At 37.1% G+C, this 22,706-nt stretch overlaps 1 protein-coding gene across 1 annotated transcript in view; it reads left to right on the top strand.

The window, feature by feature from the left end:
- ANKRD42 (ankyrin repeat domain 42) overlaps positions 1-22,706 on the top strand; it is an 83,766-nt gene that overhangs the window by 49,941 nt on the left and 11,119 nt on the right. Inside the window, exons 8-10 of the mRNA XM_040631328.1 lie at positions 5,069-5,194; positions 9,460-9,565; positions 12,467-12,642. Coding sequence (XP_040487262.1) covers positions 5,069-5,194; positions 9,460-9,565; positions 12,467-12,642 — 408 coding nt within the window. The remainder of the gene's footprint in view (positions 1-5,068; positions 5,195-9,459; positions 9,566-12,466; positions 12,643-22,706) is intronic.

Raw genomic sequence — 22,706 nt, 5'->3', positions numbered from 1 at the left:
GTCTTTATTTCTCCATCAATTCTGAATGACAGCCTTGCTGGATAAAGGATCCTTGGCTGCATGTTTTTCTCTGAAAGAGCTTTAAAAATGCGCCCCCCCCAACCCTTTCTCTCATTCCAGGTCTGTGTAGACAGGTCTGACATAATTCTGATACCTTTGCCTTGGTACGTGAGAAATTTCTTTGCCCTGGCCACTTTCAATGCTGTATCCTTGGATCTAATATTTGCGAATTGCACTATTACTTCACATGGCGTAGGTTTGTCATGGTTGAGCTTGGGAGGGATCCTCTCTGCCTCTTGGACACGAATGTCTGTTTCCCTTGCTAGATAAGGGAAATTTTCAGCTACAATTTGTTCAAATATCTCTTCTAGACCTCTGTTTTTCTCCACCCCCTCGGGGATGCCGATGATTCCGACATTGGAACGTGTCATTGAGTCAGTAATCTCCCGTAACCTACATTCTTGAGCGTGGATTTTTTTAAGTCCAGATTCTATTTTAGCTTTGTCTTCTATTAACCCATCCTCCAATTCACTGATACATTCTTCTGCCTCATTCACCCTGGCCATCAGAGCCTCTAGTTTTGACTGCATTTGGCTCATAGAATTTTTAATTACTGCCAGATTCATTCTCATTTCCACCCTTGGAGATTCTATATTGTCATTAACATTTTCATTAATACTTTTTTCAAGTCTACACATCATCTTGACCATTGTTATTCTAAATTCCATTTCTGATAATTTAGTTATATCCATATCCATTAGTTCTGTGGCAGAGGCCACAGATTCATTGTCTTTTCTTTGCTGGGAGGGGATTTCTCCTTCTCTTCATTCTGATGAGGAGAGGTTGCGGGGTTTTGACCAGGACCCAGGCTGTGCGCCCTTGTTTTATAGGGATCTTAAGGATGTGGGCTTCTTGATTTTTCAGCCTGCCTTCTGGGGAAGGGGCCTGCCGCGCCGATACTCAGGCAACCCTGTTTGGGTAGAGTCTCCGTGTCCCCTGCGAGGGGGGATGGGGGTGGGCACACTGTGAGCTGGTATTTCCAGGCTTTTGTTCTCTGGCGGCTTTCCCTGGCGGTTTGCTGTGCCTCTTCTGAGAGTCAGAGTAGCAGTGGCCGAATCTCAGCCTCTGTCTCAGAACAGAGTGATCGCGGACCGTTCTCCACTGATGTTCTGGCCACTTTAACTCTGTTTCTCTTGGTGCTGCTCAACCCTGCAGCATCCCAGGATGTGCACCCCACACCCGGCGTCCCAGCCCTCACTTCCAGGGCCGGTGCATCTCTGTCCTTTGTGTTTCTAACACCGCCAACCGCCAGCCACCCCTGCGTGTTCTGGAGCTCCCGGTCTCAGTCTGGTTCCAGTGAGCGCACTGGGGCTCCATTTCAGTCTGGTGGTGCACGTTCCCTGGCTCACGGTCTCAGTCTGCTCTCTTGCGGGTGCCGGTCCAGGAGTCCGCCCGCTCCCCCGTGCAGGTGGCTACTGCTTCCCGGGGCCCGAACGCAGCGGCTTCCTCCCCCTTCCGTTTATCTTCTGATATCTGTGCGCGGTTTCACGGCTCCCCACTTCGTACCTCAATACTCATCGCTGGGGATGTTCATTTGTAGAGATCCAGATGTATCTTCCTGCATCTCAGGCTGATTCCATGGATGTTCAGGCTGGTCTGGTACCTATCCAGCTCGACTCAGGGGACCGGCTGAAAAAGGGATCCCCTACTCCTCCGCCATCTTAACTCCAATCTCTGATTTGCATTTTCTTGATTATCAATGAGGTTGAACATCTTTCTGTAAGTTATGGACTATTTGTTTTGTCTTCTATAAATTGCTTGCCTATACTTTTTTCCCTTTTTAAAAATCATGTTGTTTGTCCTTTTCAAAATAATTTGAGTTCTTTGTATAGTCTCGATTCCAATCCTTTATTAATTTTATCTGATATAGATATTTTCTCTCACACTGTGGCTTGTTTTTTCACTCTGATTAGGATATCCTTTTTAAAAAATCAACTTTATTTTTATGTTTTTTTTTTTAAGATTTACTTATTTATTTGAGAGTGAGAGTGCACAAATGGGGGGAGGGGCAGAGAGAGAGGGAGAATCCTCAAGCAGACTCCCTGCTGAGCATGAAGCCTGACCTGGGCTCGATGCCAGGACCCTGAGATCATGTCCTGAGCCAAGTCACGCAGGTACCCCTAAAATCAACTTTATTAGAGTATGATTTATGTATAAGAAACTGTATTCATTTAGTGTGCAGTTTGGTGAGTTTTGAAGTATGTTTACACAGATGAAACCATCACAATCAAGATATAAAACATTTCCATCACCTCAGAGTTTTTTTTAATATCCCCTCGCAGTTCACCCTTACTTTCACCCTGGCCCCACACAACCACTTACTTGCTTTCTGTCCCTTTAGATTAGTTTGAATTTTCTAATGGAACCATTTTGAGATTCATCCCTGTTATGTATATTAATAATAGTTCATTCCTTCTTATTGCGGAGTAGCATTCCATTATATGGATGTACCATATATATATTTTTTAACAGTTCACCTGCTAATGAACATTCGGATTGTTTCCAGTTTTGAGCTATTATTAATAAAGCTGCCCTGAACATTTACACAGACATATGTTTGTAGTTCTCTTGGTAAATACGGAGGAGTAGAGTGTATGGTGTATGACGGGTATATGTTTAACTTTAAGAAGTTGTGTAATTGCGGCACCTGAGTGGCTCAGTCATTTAAGCATCTGACTCTTGACCTCAGATCAGGTCTTGATCTTAGGGTCATGAGTTCAGGCCACACAGTGGGCTCCATGCTGGGTGTGAAGCCTAGTTAGCAACAACAATAACAACAACAAAAAGAAGTTGTTATTAACTATTTTCTAAAGTGGTTGTATTGCTTTACATCCCCACCAGATATATATATGAGAATTCCGTTCGCTTCATGGAATTGCTAGCTCTTGATATGGTCAGTCTGTTTTATTAGCTGTTTTAATGGACATGTAGTGTTAACTTACGGTGGTTTTAGTCTACATTTTCCTGAAAACTAATGATATTGAGCATCTTTTCAAATGGGTATTCATATGTCTTTTATGAGTGTCTGTTTAATTCTTTACCCCAAATTTTAATTGGGTCGTTTGTCTACTAATGATCGACATTTGACAGTTCTTTATGTTTTGTTATGGCCTGTATTTTCTTCCATTCTGAAGCTTGCCTGGTTCCATACATATATATTACGTATACATAATACATAATATATATATATATATATATATATATATATCATATATATATCACATATATATTACATTATATATATATTTAATTTTATTTTTGAGAGGGAATGCACATGAGTAACAGGGGAGGGGCAGGGAGAGAAGGGAGAGAGAATCTTAGGTTCTACACTCAGTATGGAGCAAGAATCTTAGGCTCCATGCTCAGTATGGAGTCTGACACATGGCTTGATCTCATGATCCTGATATCATGACCTGAGCTGAAATCAAGAGTTGGACGCTTAACTGAGCCACCCATGTGCCCCATGAAATATCTTTTTTTTAAGATTTTTTTTTTTTAAGATTTATTTATTTATTTGACAGAGAGAGACAGCCAACGAGAGAGGGAACACAAGCAGGGGGAGTGGGAGAGGAAGAAGCAGGCTCCTAGGAGCCTGATGTGGTGCTCGATCCCGGAACGCCAGGATCACGCCCTGAGCCAAAGGCAGACGCTTAACGACTGCACCACCCAGGCTCCCCCTGAAATATCTTTCAAAGAACAGAAGTTTTAAATGTTGATAAGGTATAATTTATCAATCTTTTCTACAGGCCATTTTTTGTGTGTCCTATTTGTGAAATATTTGTCCACCTCAAAGTTAGCAAGATATTCTTTCATAGTTTTCTAGAAGTTTTTTAATTCAGATCTTTGATCTACATTAAGTTAAGTTTTATGTGGAACTTTGAGTGAAATAAAGTGTTTATTAAAAAATTTTTGTTTTTTCCTCTCCCACATATAGCTATTTGTCCTAGCACCATTTTTTCTTTTGGAAAGGCTTCCTTTCCCCATTGAAATATTTTGTCAGCATTGTAAAAAATCAGTTGCCTGTATATGCATGGGTGTATTTCTGGCCTCTGCTTTCTGTCTTACTGATATATTTGTTTATTTGCCAGTACTACAATTGTCTTGATTACTATAGCTTTATAGTAAGACTTAGGTAGTGTAAGTCTCCAACTATGTTCTTTTAAAAATGCTCTTTAGAGGGGCGTCTCAGTGGTGCAGTTGGTTAAGCGTCTAACTCTTGGCTTCAGTTCAGATCATGATCCTTGGGGTCATGAGATTGAGCCCTGCATTGGGCTCTGCACTCAGCACAGAGTCTGCTTGGGACTCTCTCCCTCTCCCCACAGTGCTGTCTCTTTATCTCTCTAAAATAAATAAATCTTTAAAAATACTCTGGCTATTCTGTTTCCTTTATGTATTTAAAAATGAGAATAACTATATCTCAAAGTTGTTAAGAGGATTATAATGAGGCATTCCTTACCAGTGCTTACCACCATGTCTGGCATTCCAGTTAGGGCTAAATATATGTAGTTGTTACATTAAAAACATTTTATCAAGTATTTATAGTTAGGCACTAGGTCAGGTACATTTACATAGGCATGTGTGTATATGTGTTTGTGTATGTATGTATACTTTATCCGCTTCCAGTTTATTTTGCTTTCTTCACTTCCTTGCAAACAGAGAGTTTTTGTAGGACCTTAGACCAAGTATGTCTTTATACAAAGGGTTGAAAATGACCATCTTCTTGTGTTTTGTGTTGGTCTGAGGAAAGAATGGAATATGGCTAAGAATAATTCTGGTACAGTACTATTCCTGGCATGTTTGAAATCCTGTGGGGAGAAAGGGCTACACAATTAATAATAATCTCATTTTATGATTCTCTTTTTATTACTTGTCATTGCATCAGTTGAACTAATTCCAGTATAACATTGTCATAATTGAGTTAATATTGAAATCTGAAATATGTGACTGCTTAAGGAAGGGAAAAGGAATGAACTCATGTGTTTACTGAAATGATGAATTTTTTTCATAGCCTTAGCATTTCCGGGTCATGTGGCTGCCTTTAAGGGTGATTTGGAAATGCTTAAGAAACTAATAGAAGATGGAGTAATCAATATTAATGAACGGGATAATAATGGATCAACTCCTATGCATAAAGGTGAGTTATGATTCTTGCTTTATTTTCAGTTCTAACACAATTACTGTTGAATTGAAATTACTTACCTTTTAAAATAATTATCCCTTAGAAACACGTGAAAATGTAAAACTTTTCCTACTACCCTGGGGGATATCAGTTTACCTTATATGCTACACAGAGTACTTAATTTTCAATTCAATTGTGATACTCCTTTTATGATGCCAGAAATTCACTATCACATTTAGGGTAATTCCAGTGGAAATTTTCTTGAGACATTGACATGTTAAGATATGAAATTCACTGCTGGAGAAGTTTCTTAGGACTAATATTTTCTTTGGACTAAAAATGATCTATTAATTCTTGCTAAAGCATGAAAAAGGTATGGCAGAATTTGAAAAAAAAAGGTATAGCAGACTTTTCTTCTTTTTTGTAGTCTGCAAAGATGTTTTTACTTTCATAGAAATATCAATGAACATTAGATTTAAACCCATTTTCAAGATGTCTGCCACTTTTCTCTGCTTTCTCTCCTTCCTTTTATGTGGAATTCTAAAATATTAATTAGCTTTTAGGTTTTTTAATCAGACTTTAATCAGACTAGGTTTTTTAATCAAATTGTCAACTCCTTATAGGGAGTATGTACTCTAGGATTTATTCTTGCCAGTCTTCCTTTTATTTATAAAATCAAAAACCAAATCTTTAACCTAATGCATCTGAAATTCCCATTCTGCTTCATTTGTGATATTATAAGTTATTTCATAATGTAATGGAAGGTAATTCTTATAAAAATGTTAAAGGGGCACCTGGCAAGCTCAGTCAGTAGATCATGTGACTCTTGATGTTGGGGTCATGAGGTCTAGCCCCATCTTGGGCATAGAGATTACTTAACCCTTAAAAAAAAAAGAGAGAGAGAGAGAGTAAAAAGATAGTAGGGTAGTTAATGCAGTCATGTGTTTGAATTATATTTTATTTTATAAATAACTTCTAATGGTCCCAATGACAGATTATGTTCCTGTTGGTTAGGTTCTTAGTTTAATTGTTAAAGTTGGTTTACTTCATAATGAATCTAGTATAGAATCTAAACATCTTGTGTACCAGTAGTTTTATAAGAAAGAGGTTAGGTAGAATAAGAAGAAGGGGAATGCAAAGGGGGTTTCTCCCACACAGAAGTTCCTATTTTGGCAAACACTCTCTCCTAGACTTGGAAAATCTCACTCCTCCATCTTAGCTGGCTATCTAGGGGTTTAGGTCTTCACCATGGGATTTGTGAATGGGGAGGAAACTTAAAATGTGCACTGGGTTTATGTATATATATTTTTAAATGTGGTGCCCTGGAGCAAAGGCCCCATTTCATATCCTGGATATAACCACTTTTTATTACTAATGTATATGTGGGGTATCATTCAGACACTGAAGCAAAAGATAGGTGTGATCATGGTGCTTATAATGCATCTTCACAGGAAGGATTAAATTTCACTGATGGCTGGTTTTCAGCCTTTCTCAGTCATTTCTTCACCACTGGAACTAAGATTAAAATGAGGGATCTGGAAGTAGGGTCTAAAGGCTTGATACATAACAATAGGGTGTTTGGGATGCAGCCATTGTGGGGAGATGAGAGGGTGAAATTGAGGAACCCAAAGTGTTTGCCCTTCACCCCTTGTCTTTTCAGTTTGTCCATTGAGGACTCCTAGTGCCAGGGGTGGATCAGGGGGTGTGATGGGGGGTGATAAGTGACTACAAGTGGGGGAAGGGACATTTTGTGTACATTTGCCTTTCCTGGCGATAATCTATGTTTAGTTTGTATCCAAATTGGGTAAATAAAAGTTGATGTCTCCTTAAAACTTAATTCACATTTTCCACATTTTTTAATCTCTCTGCTTCTTTTTCTTTAATTTTGATTTTGATTCAGTAAATAAGTTTTGGTGTTTATTTTTGAAGTATTCTTCTTAGTCATTTAATGATTATTAAATCCCCATGACTGCTCCTTTCTTTCATTTGCTAAGACATAAGTATTTCAAATGATTTTTTTTTAAATAAATTTATTTATTTATTTATTTGAGAGAGAGAGATAGTGAGAGAGAGCATGAGTGGGAAGGAGGGGGAGAGGCAGACCCCATGCCGAGCAGGGAGCCTCATGTGGGGCTCAGTCCCAAGACCCCTGGATCACGACCTGGGCCGAAGGCAGATGCCCAACCAACTGAGCCAACCAGGCTCCTTTCAAATGATTTCTTAAAACTTTCTAGCCACAGCATAATTTTATCTGTTCTCTTATAATACATTGATCAAATTAATCAACATATCCTAACCAATATACAATAAGGATCTTGGGTAAAAATCTTTTTATTGTATTTCATTTTAGAGAAATTACTTAGCCTCCCCTCTCCCTCTTTGTAAACATTACCTGTGTAATAAAATGGAAATGTTGGGTTAAACTCATTCTATCTTGGGGCGCCTGGGTGGCTCAGTCATTAAGCGTCTGCCTTCGGCTCAGGGCGTGATTCCAGGGTCCTGGGATCGAGCCCCACATCAGGCTCCCTGCTCTGCTGGGAGCCTGCTTCTTCCTCTACCATTGCCCTGCTTGTGTGCCCTCTCTTGCTGGCTGTCTCTCTCTCTGTCAAATAAATAAATAAATTCTTAAAAAAAAGAAAAACAAAACCTCATTCTATCTTATAAAACAATTATCCATGATTCATAAATACCATTTTGTAACTCTTAAAGATGGAATATGTTGCTGTTTTTGCCTAAAGTGAGGTCTGGGAAATCTTGTACTGTTCCTTATTAACTGGTTTTGGATTTGCTATAGGAGAGAGCAAGAAAGCGCCGAATTTTCAAGGGTCAACTCTGAGTTTGGCAGATGACTCTGAGTGAACTAGAGAAGGGCAGAAGAGTTCTTACTTTGTCATTGTATCTGACTTTGTGTCCTCTTTTCTCTGTTTGCCAGTATTGGAGGTGGATTCACTTTTTGAGGTACTAGAGCCATACCCAAAGTTCCTTGTCTTTGATTCATTTTACAGAGGCACTTATATTAGCACAATCATATGTCTGCACCCTACAAGATCCAAACCCTACTGTTAAGGAGCTACATCCTTAAACTGTGAACAAGTAGAGATTTGTAGAAGGCAGGATGTAATTAATGGCAAAAAGTATTTGGTTCTTAAAATACATGCAGTAGGAATTCAGAAGTAGAAACTGAGGAACAGAAGAAGTTGGTCAGTGTTAAATTATTAAAGAAGTGTTCGTGGGAATTCAGAAATAATACCTTATGTCTGTATGATGCTTAACAGGGTGTAAAACTGTCATCACATTTAATTCTTATTGTAATTTTATGAAGCAGCAGTGTACCCTCCTTCTAAATATGAAATCATCTCTAAAAGATGAGGAAATTGAGGTCTAGAGGGATGAGTTTTCTTGACTGAGTTTACACAGCTGGTAAGAGCAAGGCTGACATTTTCTTAATATTCTCATTCACTTGTTCATTCATCAACTTTATAGACATTTTTTGAGGGTCTTTATGTGCCTGCCACTTTCTAAGTTCTGTCCTGTACTCCAGTCTCACTGGTTAGTAGACCTAAAGTCAGATCTTTTAAGTCTATTATGTTCGTCTCCCCCACCCCCCCAGTTTCCCTGAGTCTTCAGATGGATCTAGAAGGATGGATAGAATTTAGATGAACATAGAATTGACTACTGGGCACTAGGTGAGAAGACACATAAACAGAGTTGTGGAGGTGAAAATTAATTCTGAGTGTGTGTGTTAAGGACAAGATTTAGAAAAAGGTGGTAAACAGCTCAGGTAATTAGTAAGGGGCCTGTACATTTTGAGTTGTGAGAATCAGAAGAATAACCTGTTTCTGTAAGATGGCACAAGATTTTCGAAGTCAGTGTGTGGCCCTGCAATTGGATTGTGCTCATATTCTGGCCATATCATATGCAAGATTTGTCAGGAGCTATAGATAGCAGCAGATGAACTCTGGATAAGGATTGGGAAAACCTAGATTATCATTTCAAATCCATTACTTGCATGCTCTGTAATGTTAAATAAATAACCTCTTTGAGCTTCAACTTTTATATCTGTATGTGAAGTCCTCCGTATAAGGGCTGAGCACAGTAGATTTTTGAAGAAATGTTTGTCTAATGAATACATAAATGAACAGAGAATAACATCTCCCCAACTTTTGTTGGTTATTACAAGGATCAGTATTTGTGAAAATACTCTCTAATGGTACTGTCCGAGATATCAAACAATTGTTACTAATAGCAGTAACTTTTTGTGTGTGTTTTTTTTTAAACAGCTGCTGGGCAAGGCCACATAGAGTGTTTGCAGTGGATAATTAAAATGGGAGCAGACAGCAATATTACCAACAAAGCAGGGGAGAAACCCAGCGATGTGGCTAAGAGGTATCCCTGTCTGCTTTACTTCTTTCTTTTGTTTCTAAAGTTTTGTGTATACTCTCTTTCACTCAAAAAACTCTTAGGATTTAATGGAATTATAGGACTCCGTCAAGTGCTGATGGAATGATGATTTTCAAGCTGAATTGACATTTGATGATATACCAGCTTTTCTCACTAAGTAATGATTTTTTACTGGAAGTAGTATTGTCCCCTTTCTTGAGTGGGGAGGGGAATTTGGAAATGTGTGGAGGAGTGTCACAGTGACTGGAGACCATCACTAATATATAGTGAGGTCAGGTCCAGGAATGCTAAACATTCTACAATACTTAGAACAGTGGTACAGAAAAGAATTATGTCACCCAAATGCCCGTACCTATTGAGATATGCTGTGTGATTAAAAGGAATAATCAAAAGGAGTCACATAGGTTTTGAAACAAATTTTAATATTTACATTTGAATTAACTATAACACTTATTATTGAGCATCCCCCCCCCACTCAGGTTGGGTCCTTAAGGAAAATTTAGTCCACCCATTTGTTCATTTGTTGTCATTCAACTTTCTATATACTTGGTGTGTCCCTACTGCTGTGGTTTGTGTTAGGATTACAAAGGTGAAAAAACACAGCCCTTGTTCTCAAGTTTACAATCTTGTAAAGAAACACTGTACATACATAATTGTTATTATTATAATCATTGTAACATATTACATGTTATATATAAGATGCAATAAGAACATGGGAGTAAAAGTTCCTAGGTCTTCCTATTTTGAAAGTTTTGGGGGAGAAATGTTAATAGAGATGATGGTAAGAGTTAGGAGGAAAACTGAAGGGAGACTGAATTTACATAAAGGTCAGGAAAATTTTTTTTTTTTGGAGGAAACATTTATGCTGATTCTTGAAGGAGGAAGAGTTGTAAGATTTACCTTGTGTGTTTAAGGAATTTTATGTGGTCCAGAACTGCTTGAATCTTAAGTAGGAATGTGGGCTAAAAGTTGCAAATGAGGCCCAACAGGATGCTAATCATGCATTGAATTGCTCTGCAATTTTTATGAATTCGTGCTCTTTACAATTTTGAGGGATTTCTTTGAAGGCTTGGAGCATGGTTTTAGGTACCATATACCTAAGATCATTATCAACTCACTTTATTTTTATTTTGGAAAACAGCTTTATCAAGGCTTAATTGGCATATGACAAAGTACACATATTTGTACAGTACAAACTGATGAATTCTGACATGTACATACCGATGAAACCATTACCGCCATCAAGATAGTGAACATATCCATCATCCTTAAAAGTCTCCTTGTGCCTTCTTTATAATCTCTCTCCCTCCCACTGCTCCCCACTTCCCCTTCCCCAAGCAAATGCTGATTTGCTCTCTGTCACTGTAGATTAGTTTGCATTTCCTATAGTTTTGTGTAAATGGAGTTGTACAGTACATATTTATATATCTGGCTTCCTTCAGTCAGCATAACTATATATGAGATTCTTTCATATGTATTGGTAGTTCATTTCTTTCTTATAGCTGAGTAGTATTCCATTGGCTGTAGAATTCCATAGTATTCCATAGGTTGATAATCCACTAACCTGTCAAAGATATATTGATTATATCCATTTTTTTGGTAATTATGCATAAAGCTGCTGTAAACATTCATGTACAGGTTTTTGTGTGACCTAAGTTTTCAGTTCACTTGGGTAAATACTTAGGAGTAGGATTGCTGGGTCATATGCTAAGATTATGTTTAACTTTATAAGAAATTGCCATAGTGCCTTTGAAAGGGACCATGCCAGTTTGCATTCTCACCAGCGGATGAGAGTTTCTTTTGTTTCTTATCTTTCCAGCATTTGATATTGTTCATTCACCAAAGGAAAATATACAAATGGCAAATAAGTATATGAAAAAAGTGCTCAAAATCATTTTCATTAGGAAAATGGAAATTAAAATTTGCACAATGAGATTCCACTATATTAGAATTTTTGTAATTCATGCATCAAAATGCTAGGTGTGTGTGTAGTGTTACAGAAACACTATGAATCTGGCATAAAGCAAGTACTCAGTAAATGATAGCTGTTAATTTTAACCTAGTAGTAGAGATAATGAATTCTTTTGACCTTGAAACTTACTGTTTGTTACTGTATCTTTAATTATGTGTAGTACCTAGTGAAAGGTAAGGATATTTGTGTGCATGTGGTTATATAAGTATGTGGAAAAAATAGGATTTGAGATTTTGTGTTTGAGTGGTTCTCCATGTTATAAGAGAAAACATTAAACATTTCATTTAGTAAGACTGCAAGAAAACTATGCAGATTACATGCAATCACAACATCAGCTCCCAAACCAAGGGTGTATTACTGGAAGTTTCATAGAGATGTGGGAAAGATCAAAGAAAATAGAAAACGTGGACGGAAAAGTCACTATTTTTTCATTAAATTTCATGCCATGCCAAGTTTTTGGGTTGAGGAAGGATGAAAATTAAGGGCCTAGAGGTATAGTTTAGCCCTAAAATTGGAACCAGAACTATTTATAAAATCTAAATTAGGCCATCAAAAAAGATAGTAAATATAGGTAACAAGTAGGGTGGTTCTGGGCATTCTGTTCAGTTGAGCAGCTCTGTCTGGGGGCACCCCACATATTCTTTTGATTTTGGGTCTCTTCTCCCAGTTGGATTTTTGCCAATAAAAAATTATGAAATAGCCTTTAACATGCCCATTTGTCCTTAGTGTCCAGTAACTCTTTGAGCTGGAGGTATGTTGAACTGTCACTGACCTTCAGGTGCAGTTTTGCTCCTTCACTGGTGAATGGGTTGGTGGCATAATGTAGAGAGCATAACTTGCTAAATTAAGTGCAAACTGCAGTTTCAATTTGAAGAAGATTGTGAATCTTATTAATTACTGATTCTTTTCTACAGGTTTGCCCATTTAGCAGCTGTAAAGCTATTAGAGGGGCTACAGAAATATGACATAGATGATAAGAATGAAATTGATGAAAATGATATAAAGTTTTTTTTAAGGCATGGTGTTGAGGGAAGCACTGATGCCAAGGATGATTTATGTCTCAGTGAGTCGGATAAGACAGATGCCAGAAGTAAGTATGCCAACTCTGTTGTTATTTATTGTTTAAGAAATACCGTAGCCAGTATTTGCCACATATCTGGAAATTATTCTAAAGACATTTACCATCTGCGAAGTAAAATACTTTGATATTTTTTGGGGGAACCAGACAGTACAAGTGTTTGTACTAGGGGTTTTTGAGCACATAAAGAATGTAAGACATGATCTCTGTCCCCCAAGGGGAAAAAATTACTTAAATGGATCATAGGAAACAGGGAAATAAACATCTCATGGTTAGTTGGCAAATGATTTTTACAGATAATAATAGCAAATATCTTTTGAGTGTCTACTGTGTGACACACAGTGTTGTACATATGATCTCAGGGTTGTGGGATCGAGTCCCACCTTGGCTTTGTGCTTAGCAGTGAGTGTACTTGAGATTCTGTCTCTCCCTCTGCCCTCCCCGCCCCAGGCACGTGCGCTTATGTGTTTTCTTTTTCTCTCTCTCAAAAAAAAAAAAAAAAATCTTAAAAAAAAAAAGACGATAGAACTGATAGGATTTGTTCATAGATTTGGAACTGAGGGGTTAGAGAATGAGAATTATCAAGGTTGACTCTTAGATTCTTGGCCTGAGCTACTAGGTCATGAGTTTAAAAAAACTGTTCACTCAGGATAGAGTAGCAGGGGCGGCTTTTCACAAGTGCAATTTGGACTTTTCCTTGAAGGGTGGCCAGAATTAATTAATTAGTTAGGTTTATTTGTTTATTAGAGAACACATTCGCGTGAGAGAGAAAGAGAGTACAAGTGGAGGAGAGGGGTAGAGGGAGAAGGTGAAGCAGACTCCCCACTGAACAGGGAGCCCAGAGAGGGGCTCAATCCTAGGACCCTGATATCATGACCTGAGCCAAAGGCAGACACTTAACTGACTGAGCTGCCCAGGTGTCCCGAGGGGTGGCCAGAATTTAGATACGCAAAAAAGAATAAAGAAGCATTCCATTCATTCAACTCATATTCCAATATATACTGTGTGCACAGCTCTAGGCTAAGGGACTAGAGCAGTACCTCAGAAAAAGTATCTAGTTTAATGTTTTTTTAGTATATTCACAGATTTGTGCAACCAACACTATAATACATTCTTAAACATTTCCATCACCCCTAGAAGAAACCCCACATTCATTAGTAATCATTCCCCATTACTCCTACTTACCTCTTCCTTCCTCCCAAACCCCATCACTAGGCAACTGGTAATCCATTTTCTGTTTCTATAGATTTGTCCACTCTGGACATTGCATATGAATGGAATGATACCATATATGGTGTTTTGTGACTGGCTTCTTTCACTTAGAATAGTGTTTTCAAGGTTTATGTACACTGTAATGTGGATCATTCCTTTTTATTGCCAAATAGTGTTCTTGTATGGTTTTAACACATTTTATCATCTGTTCATCAGTTGATGGACATTTGAGTTGCTTTCACATTTTGGCTATTATGTTGCTGTGGACATTCATATACATATCTTTGTGTGAACATATATTTTCATTTCTCTTGGGTATATACCTAGGTGTTAGTTGGAATTGCTGAGTCATTTGGTAACTCCATGTGTAACATTCTGAGGAACTTACAAACAGTTTTCCAAAGTGGTTGCATCATTTAACATTCCCACCAATGATGCATAGGTGTTCCAGTTTCTCCACATCTTTGCCAATGCTTGTTGTTTGTCTGATTGATTAAAGCTCTTCTAGTGAGTGTGAAGTGGTATCTCATTGTAGATTCTGTTTTTACATTTTGTAATTGATATATAATTAACATACAGTGTTTTATTAGTTTCAGGGGTACGACATACTGAGTCAACAATTCTATACATTACTCAGTGCTTACTTACCGTGGTAAATGTAGTCACCATCTGCCACCATCAGACATTCTTACAACATTATTGATTATATTCTCTATGCTGTACTTTTCATCCCTGTGACTTAATTGTTTTATAGCTGCAAATTTGTACCTCTTAGTCCCCTTTATTTCACCCATCCACCCACCTGGCAATCACTAGTTTGTTCTCTGTATTTAAGAATCTGTTTTTGTTTGTATGTTTGTTTTGGTTTTTAGATATCAAAAATTAGTGAAATCACATGGCATTTGTCTTTGTCTGACATATTTCACGTAACATAATACCTTCTAGCTCCATCCACGTCATCACAAAGGCAAGACCTTATTCCTTTCTATAGTTGAGTAATGTCCCGTTGTATCTGTATATACTATACCTACTTTGTTCATTCATCAGTGGACACATCGGTTTCTTCCATATCTTGGCTATTGTAAATAAGGCTGCAATAAACATAGGGTTATTGCATATATCTTTTAATTAGCGTTTTTGTTTTATTTGGGTAAATACCCAGTAGTGGAATTACTGGATTCTATTTTTAATGACTGTATTTCTATTTTTAATGTTTTGAGGAACCTCCGTACTGTTTTCCACAGTGGCTGCACCAGTTTATATTTGCATCAACAGCGCACAAGGGTTCCCTTTTCTCCACATCCTTGTCAACACTTGTTATTTCTTGTCTTTTAAATACTAGCCATTTTGACTTGTATGAGGTGATACCTCATGTGTTTTTGATTTGCATTTTCTTGATGATTATTGATGTTGAGCATCTTTTCAAATCTGTTGGCCAATTATTTGTCTTCTTTTTAAAGTCTCTATTCAGGTTCTCTGCCCATTTTAAATCAGAAATTAGATTTTTAATCAGAATTTTATAAGGTCTTTATATATTTTAGATACTAACTCCTTATCAGATGCTATCATTTGCAGATATCTTCTTCTATTCACTAGGTTGTCTTTTTGTTACATTGATGGTATCCTTTACTGTGTAGAGGTTTTATTTTGATGTAGTTATAATAGTTTATTTTTGCTTTTGTTTTCCTTGCCTTAGGAGACCTATCCATCAATATGTTGCTAAGGCCAATGTCAAAGAAATTATTGTGCTATGTTTCTTTCTAGGAGTTTTATGGTTTTATTTAGGTCTTTAGTATACTTTGAATTTATTTTTGTGTATGGTGTAAGAAAGTGGTCCAGTTTCATTCTTTTGTATATAGCTGTCCAGTTTTCCCAGAACGATTTATTGAAGAGAATGTCTTTTTCCTTATTGTATATTCTTGCCTCCTTTGTTGTAGATTAATTAGTGACCGTAAAAACATGGATTTATTTCTGGTCTTTCTATTCTGTTATTGTCTATTTCTGTGCCAGTTTTGATTTCTACAGCTTAGTAGTATATTTTGAAATCTGGGACTCTGATACCTCCAGCTTTGTTCTTTCTCAAGATTGCTTTGACTACTCAGGATCTTATGAAGTTAACACACAAATTTTAAGGTTATCTGTTCTAGTTATGTGAAAAATAATACTGGTGTTTTGATAGGGATTGCATTGAATCTGTGGATTGCTTTCGGTAGTAGGGGCATTATAACCATATTAGTTTTTCCAGTCCATGAGCAAGGTATTTCTTAACATTTGTTTGTGTTGTCTCAGTCTCTTTCATCAGTGTTTTATAGTTTTCAGAGTATCAGTCTTTCACCTCATTGGTTAAGTTTATTCCTAGATATTTTATTCTTTTTGGTGCAATTGTAAATGGAATTGTTTTCTTAATTTTTCTTTCTGCTACTTTAGTGTATAGAAATGCAACTGATTTCTGGGGATTAATTTTGTATTGTGCAACTTTACTGATTTCATTTATTACTTTTGGTGGAGTCTTTAGGCATCTATAAATAGTGACAATTTAAATTCTTCCTTACCAATTTGGATGTCTTTAAAGTTTTTTGTTATTGTCTGATTGCTGTGGCTAGGACTTCTGGTACTATGTTGAATTAAAGTGGTGAGAGTGGACATTCTCATCTTGTTCCTAATCTTAGAGGGAAAGCTCTCAGTTTTTCACCATTGAGTATTTTGTGAGCTTCAGCTTTGTCATATATGGCTTTTATTATATTCAGGTATGTTCCCTCTAAATCCATTTTATTGAGAGTTTTTTTAATGATGAACAGATGTTGAATTTTGTCAAATGCTTTTTCTGCATTTTATTGAGATGTTCTTATGGTTTTTATCCATTGTTTTATTGATGTGGTGGATGTTGATTGATTTGCAAATACTGAACCACCCTTGCATCCCAGAATAAATTCCACTTGATTATGGTGAATGATCCTTTTAATGTGTTGTTCAGTGTGGCTTGCCAATACTCCTTTGAGAATTTTTGCATCTATGTTTATCAGAGATATCGGCCTGTGGGGTTTTTTTGGGTTTTTTTTTGCTTTTTTGGTTGTTGTTTTTGTTTTGTAGTGTCTCTGGTTTTGGTATTAGGGTACCGATAACTTTGTTGAATGTGTTTGGAAGTTTTCCTTCCCTCTATTTTTGGGAATAGTTGGAAGAGAATAGGTATTAACTCTTGTTTAAATATTTGGTGGAATTCACCTGTGAATACATCTGGTCCTGGACTTCTGTTTGTTGGGAGTTTTTTGACTACTGATTCAGTTTCATTACTAGTAATGGTCTGTTCAGATTTTCTATTTCTTCCTGATTCAGTTTTGAAAGTTTATATGTTTCTATGAATTTTTTCTAGGCTCTTTGTTGGCATGTAATTTTTTTTGTAGTATTCTGTTATAATCCTTTGTATTTCTGTGGTGTTGATTGTTACTTCTATTTGATTTTGGATTTTACTTGTGTCCTCTCTCTCTCTCTCTCTCTTTTTTTTGTGAATCTGTCTAAAGGTTTATCAGTTTTACCTTTTCACAGAACCAGCTCTTGGTTTCATTGATTTTTTCTCTTGTTTTTGTTTTGTTTTGTTTTGTTTTTTTGTTTTTTAAGTATCTAGTTCATTTATTTCTGCACTAATCTTTATTATTTCCTTTCTTCTACTAACTTTGGGCTTTGTTTGTTCTTTTTCTAGTTCCTTTAGGTAAATGGTTAGATTATTTATTTGACATTTTTCTTGTTTCTTGAGGTAGGCTTGTTCTACTATAAGTCTCCCTCTTAGAATTGCTAAATCCAAAGATTTAGGATTGTTGTATTTACTTCTTCCTTACAGTGTAGATGCCTTTTATTTCTTTTTGTTTTCTGATTGCTGTGGCTAGGATTTTCAGTACTATGTTGAATAAAATTGGTGAGAGTGGACATTCCTGTCTTGTTTCTGACTTTAGAGGGAAAGCTCTCAGTTTTCCTATTTAGGATGATATTAGCTGTGGGTTTTTCATATATGGCTTTTCTTCTGTTGAGGTATGTTCCCTCTAAACCTACTTTGTTGAGGGTTTTTATCTTGAATGGATTTTATATTTTGTCAGTTGCTTTTTCTGCATCTATCGAAATGCTTATGTGGTTCTTATCCTTTCTTTTTATTAATGTGATGTATCACATTGATTAGCCAATATTGAACCACCTATGCAACCCAGGAAAAAATCACATAGATTCAGTTTGCTAGCTATTATCGAGGATTTCTGCATCTGTGTTCATCAGAGATATTGGCCTGTAGTTCTCTTTTTTTGGTGGTGTCTTTATGTGGTTTTGGTATCAAGGTAATACTGTCCTCATAGAAAGAATTTGGAAGTTTTTTTTCTTTTCTATTTTTTTGGAATAGTTTGAGAAGAATAGGTATTAACTCTTCTTTAAATGTTTGGTAGAATTCGGCTTTGAAGCCCTCTGGCCCTAGACTTTCGTTTGTTGAGAGTTTTTTTGATTACTGATTCAATTTCTTTGCTGATTATCAGTCTTTTGAAAATTTCTATTTCTTTTTCATTTTTGTAATTTATTTGTGTCTCAGAATTTATCCATTTCTTCTAGGTTGTCCAATTTGTTGGCATGTAGTTTTTTATAATCTTCTTTTATAATCGTTTGTAGTTCTGTGGTGTTGGTTGTTATTTCTCCTCTCTCGTTTGTGATTTTATTTCTTTGGGTACTTTCTCTTTTCTTTTTGATGAGTCTGGCTAGAGGTTTATCAATTTTCTTATTTTTTTTTAAAGAACCAGCTCCTGGTTTTATTGATCTGTTCTGTTTTTTTTTTTTTTTTTAATTTCTCTAACATTTATTTCCTCTCTAATTATTTCCTTCCTTCTGCTGGCTTAAAGCATCATTTGTTGTTCTCTTCCTAGCTCCTTTAGGTGTAAGATTAGGTTGTTTATTTGAGATTTTTCTTGATTCTTGAGGTAGGCCTGTATTACTATAAACTACCTTCTCAGAACAGCTTCTCCTGCATCCCCAAATTGTGGACCATTGTATTTTCATTTCTTTCCATGTATTTTTAAATTTATTCTTTGTTGTTCTTGTTGACCATTCATTGTTTAGTGGCATGTTGTTTAACCTCCATGTATTTGTGGTCTTTCCAGATTTTTTCTGTGGTCGACTTTTAGTTTCATAGCTTTGTGGTCAGACAAGGTGCATGATATGACTTTGATCTTCTTGAATTTGTGAGGCCTGTTTTGTGTCCTAATACGTGATGTATTCTGGAGAATATTCCATGTGCCCTCGAAACGAATGTGCATTCTGCTGTTTTAGAAGGTGATGTTCTGAGTATATCTGTTAAGTTCATTTGCTCCAGTGAGTCATTCAGAGGCATTGTTTCCTTGTTGATTTTCTGTGTACATGATCTGCCCGTTGATGTATGTGGGGTGTTAAAGTCCCCTACTGTTATTGTATTATTATCAGTTAGTTCCTTTATGTTTATTAGTAACTGTTTTATGTATTTGGATGCTCCCATGTTAGTTGCTTAAATATTTATAATTGTTATACCTTCTTGTTGGATTGTCCCCTTTCTTATTATATAGTGTCCTTCTTTGTCTTTTGTTACTGTCTTTGTTTTAATGTCTAGTTTTTTTGATGTAAGTATTGCTACTCTAGTTTTCTTTGACAACCATTTGCATGATAAATATTTCTGCATCCCTTAACTTTCAATCTGCTGGTGTCTTTAGGTCTAAAATGAATTTCTTGTAGGGAGTATTTAGGTGGGTCTAACTTTTTCATCCCTTCTGACACCCTTTGTCTTTTGATTGGAGTGTTTAGTCCATTTACACTGAAAGTAATTATTGATAGATATGTATTTATTGCCATTTTATTACTTGATTTGTTGTTTCTGGAAATCTTCTTTGATCCTTTCTTGTCTTTCTCTTTCATCTTTTGCTAATTTTCTTTAGTGTTATGTTTGGATTTCTTCTATTTTTTCTTTGCATGTTTATTAGGGATTTTTGACATATGGTTACCAATAGGTTTGTATATAACCTCTTCTGCATATAGCAGCCTACATTAAGTTGATGGTCATTAAAGTTTGAATCCATTCTTTTCTCCTCTCTTCCCTACATTTTAGGTATATGTTACTATATTTTATATCTTTTTTTGTGACTTCCTTGACTGATTTTTTTACAGAAATACTCATTTTTACTCCTGTCACTTTTGGTTTCTCCTTTCCACTCAGAGTAGCCTTTAATATTTTTCACACGGCTGGTTTACTGGTCACCAACTCTTAGCTTTTGTCTGGGAAGCTATATCTCCTTCTATTCCAAACGATAGCCTTGCTGGATAGAGTTTTCTTGGATGCAGAATTTTCCCATTGAACAGTCATTATATCATGCCACTCTCTTCTGGCTTGCAAAGTTTCTGTTGAAAAATCTCCTGCTAGCCATATGGGGTTTCCTCTGTAAGTTACTGATTTCTTTTGTCTTGCTGCTTATAAGATTTTTTATCACTATAGTTTGCAAATTTAATTACAATATGTCTTGGTATGGGTGCTTTTGTTGAGTTTGATGGGGATTTTCTGTGCCTCCTGGGTCTGCATATCTGTTTCCTTCCCCAGATTATGGAAGTTTTCAGTTATTATTTCTTCAAGTAAATTTTCTGCCCCCCTTTCTCTCTCCTCTTCTTCTGGGACTCCTCTAATATGAATGTTATTACATTTGATGGAGTCACTGAAGTCCCTACATCTGTTCTCATTTTGCATAATTTTTCTTTCTCTCTTTTGTTGAGCTTCATTGCTTTCTATTACTCTGTCTGCTAGGTTATTAATTTATTCCTCTGCTTCTTCCAGCCTTCTGTCATTGCATCAGGTGTGTTTCTAATCCCATTTATGGCCCTTTTCTTCTCTAATTGATTCTTTTTTAACTCTTTTATCTTTGTGGTAAGTGTCTCACTGATGTTTTCCATTCTTTTCTCAAGTCCAGTGAGTGTCCCTATGATTATTGCTTTGACACATTTCTCAGTCATGTTAATTACATATGTTTCACTTAGATCTCTGGCAGTGGCCTTATTTTGTTCTTTGATTTTGGATATTTTCCTCTGTCTTCTCATTTTGTCTAGTCTCTGCCTGCTTCTCTGTGTTAGAAAAGCCGGTTATTTCTCTGGCTCCTGGAAATAATGGCCTTATGAAGAGGAGGTCATGCAGTGCCTAGGCCCTGGTGTTTCAGGAAGTGTCTCAGGTGTGTGCTGTGTGCAATCTGCTGTTGTGTTTTGGCTGCTCTATCCTTCAGGCCAGTGGGCTGCAGAGGCTCTCCTTGCCTGCTGGGGGCAGTGTTTGGTCCCTGGCCTGAATGTAGAGAGTTTTAACTAGGTTGCTCTGGTCTGCTTGTGAAGTGAGACCTGTCACCACCTCCACTGGAACTGAAGTCCAGCAAAACTCTCTGGTTGAGAGACATGGTGTGGGCAGGAGTTTGTGCTGGTCTTCTAGGGGAGGGGCCTGTCATGCTGGGTCTGAGGAATGCTTGACTGAGAAGGGCAGTTGCCCCAGAACACAAGGAGGTGGGGTTAGTGTATGCAAGTTAAGCAGCCAGTGTCCTGCTGTGGTGCTTCCTTGCAGGTGGCTCTATGTTTATGCTGAGGAGCAGGGGAGGGAAATGGCTCCTTTGTCCCTGTAGTGATATCTCTGTGAGTGCTTCCTCTCAGGTATATGCTCCAAGAAGAGCAAATAATTTCTCCACTGTGTGCCCAGGTGTTCTTTAGATCACTGTTCACAGGTAGTCTGTCCCTGGGTTGTTTGCCTGCCTTCTTAGAGCAGCCCTAATGCCTCTTGATGCTCCCAGATCCCAGCCCACTGACACTTAAAACTTCAGGCTTTAATCCCCTCTGGTTGCAAGAATTCGTAAAATTCAGCCCCTTTCACATTTCAAGCCAATGGCTATGGGAAATGTTCTCCTTGTGCATTCCTCTTTGTGCTCCTCTATTTTGCCTTTATCTGTGACCATGGCTCCCTCCCCTCCACAGCAGTCGGCATCTGTTTCCCCACTAAAGCACATCTCTGTACTTTCTACCTACTTCAGTGTGAATTCTTCCCTGTCTTTAGTTGTGGAGTTTGTTTTGCGAGTCTTCAGGTTAATTTCTGGATGATTTAAATGGATGATTTGATAGTTACCCCACTGTATTTGTGGGATAAGGCAAGCTTAGGGTATTTTTACTCTCTTGCTGTCTTTCTCCTTTCAGCACCATATATATATATATCATGCCACTCTCTTCTGGCTTGCCAAGTTTCTGCTGAAAAAGCCTCTTATAGCCTTATGGCTTCCTTTGTATGTAACTGTCTTCTTTTCTCTTGCTGCTTTTAAAATTCTCTCTTTGTCACTAGTTTTTCCCATTTTAATTACTATGTGTCTTGGTGTGGACCTCCTTGGGTTGAATTTGTTGGGTGCTCTCTGTGCGTCCTGGATCTGGATTTCTGTTTCCTTCCCCAGATTCGGGTATTTTTCATCTGTTACCTCTTCAAATAAATTTTCTGCCCTCTTCTCTCTCTCTCTTGTCCTTTTGTGATTTGTACAATGTAAATGTTATTACGCTTGATGTTGTCGCTGAGTTCTTTAAGTCTATTCTCATTTTGTATAATTTTTTTTCTCTCACCTGTTCTGCTTGGTTGCTTTTTATTACTATGTCCCCCAGGTTACTAATCCATTTTTCTGCTTCCTCTAGTCTACTATTTATTCCACCTACTGTATTTTTAATTTCATTTATTGAGCTCTTCATCTCTGATTGGTTCTTTTTTATGTTTTCTATCTCTTTGTTAAGAGTCTCACTGATGTTCTCCACTGTCCTCAAGTCCAGTGAGTATTTTTATGATCATTACTTTAAGTTGTCTATCGGGAATATTTCTT

This window comes from Ursus maritimus, unplaced genomic scaffold (genome assembly GCF_017311325.1).
Source record: "Ursus maritimus isolate PB19 unplaced genomic scaffold, ASM1731132v1 scaffold_16, whole genome shotgun sequence".
NCBI lineage: Eukaryota > Metazoa > Chordata > Mammalia > Carnivora > Ursidae > Ursus > Ursus maritimus.
The sequence above is the reverse complement of the archived record's forward strand: the minus strand, read 5'-3'. Positions and strand labels throughout refer to the sequence as shown.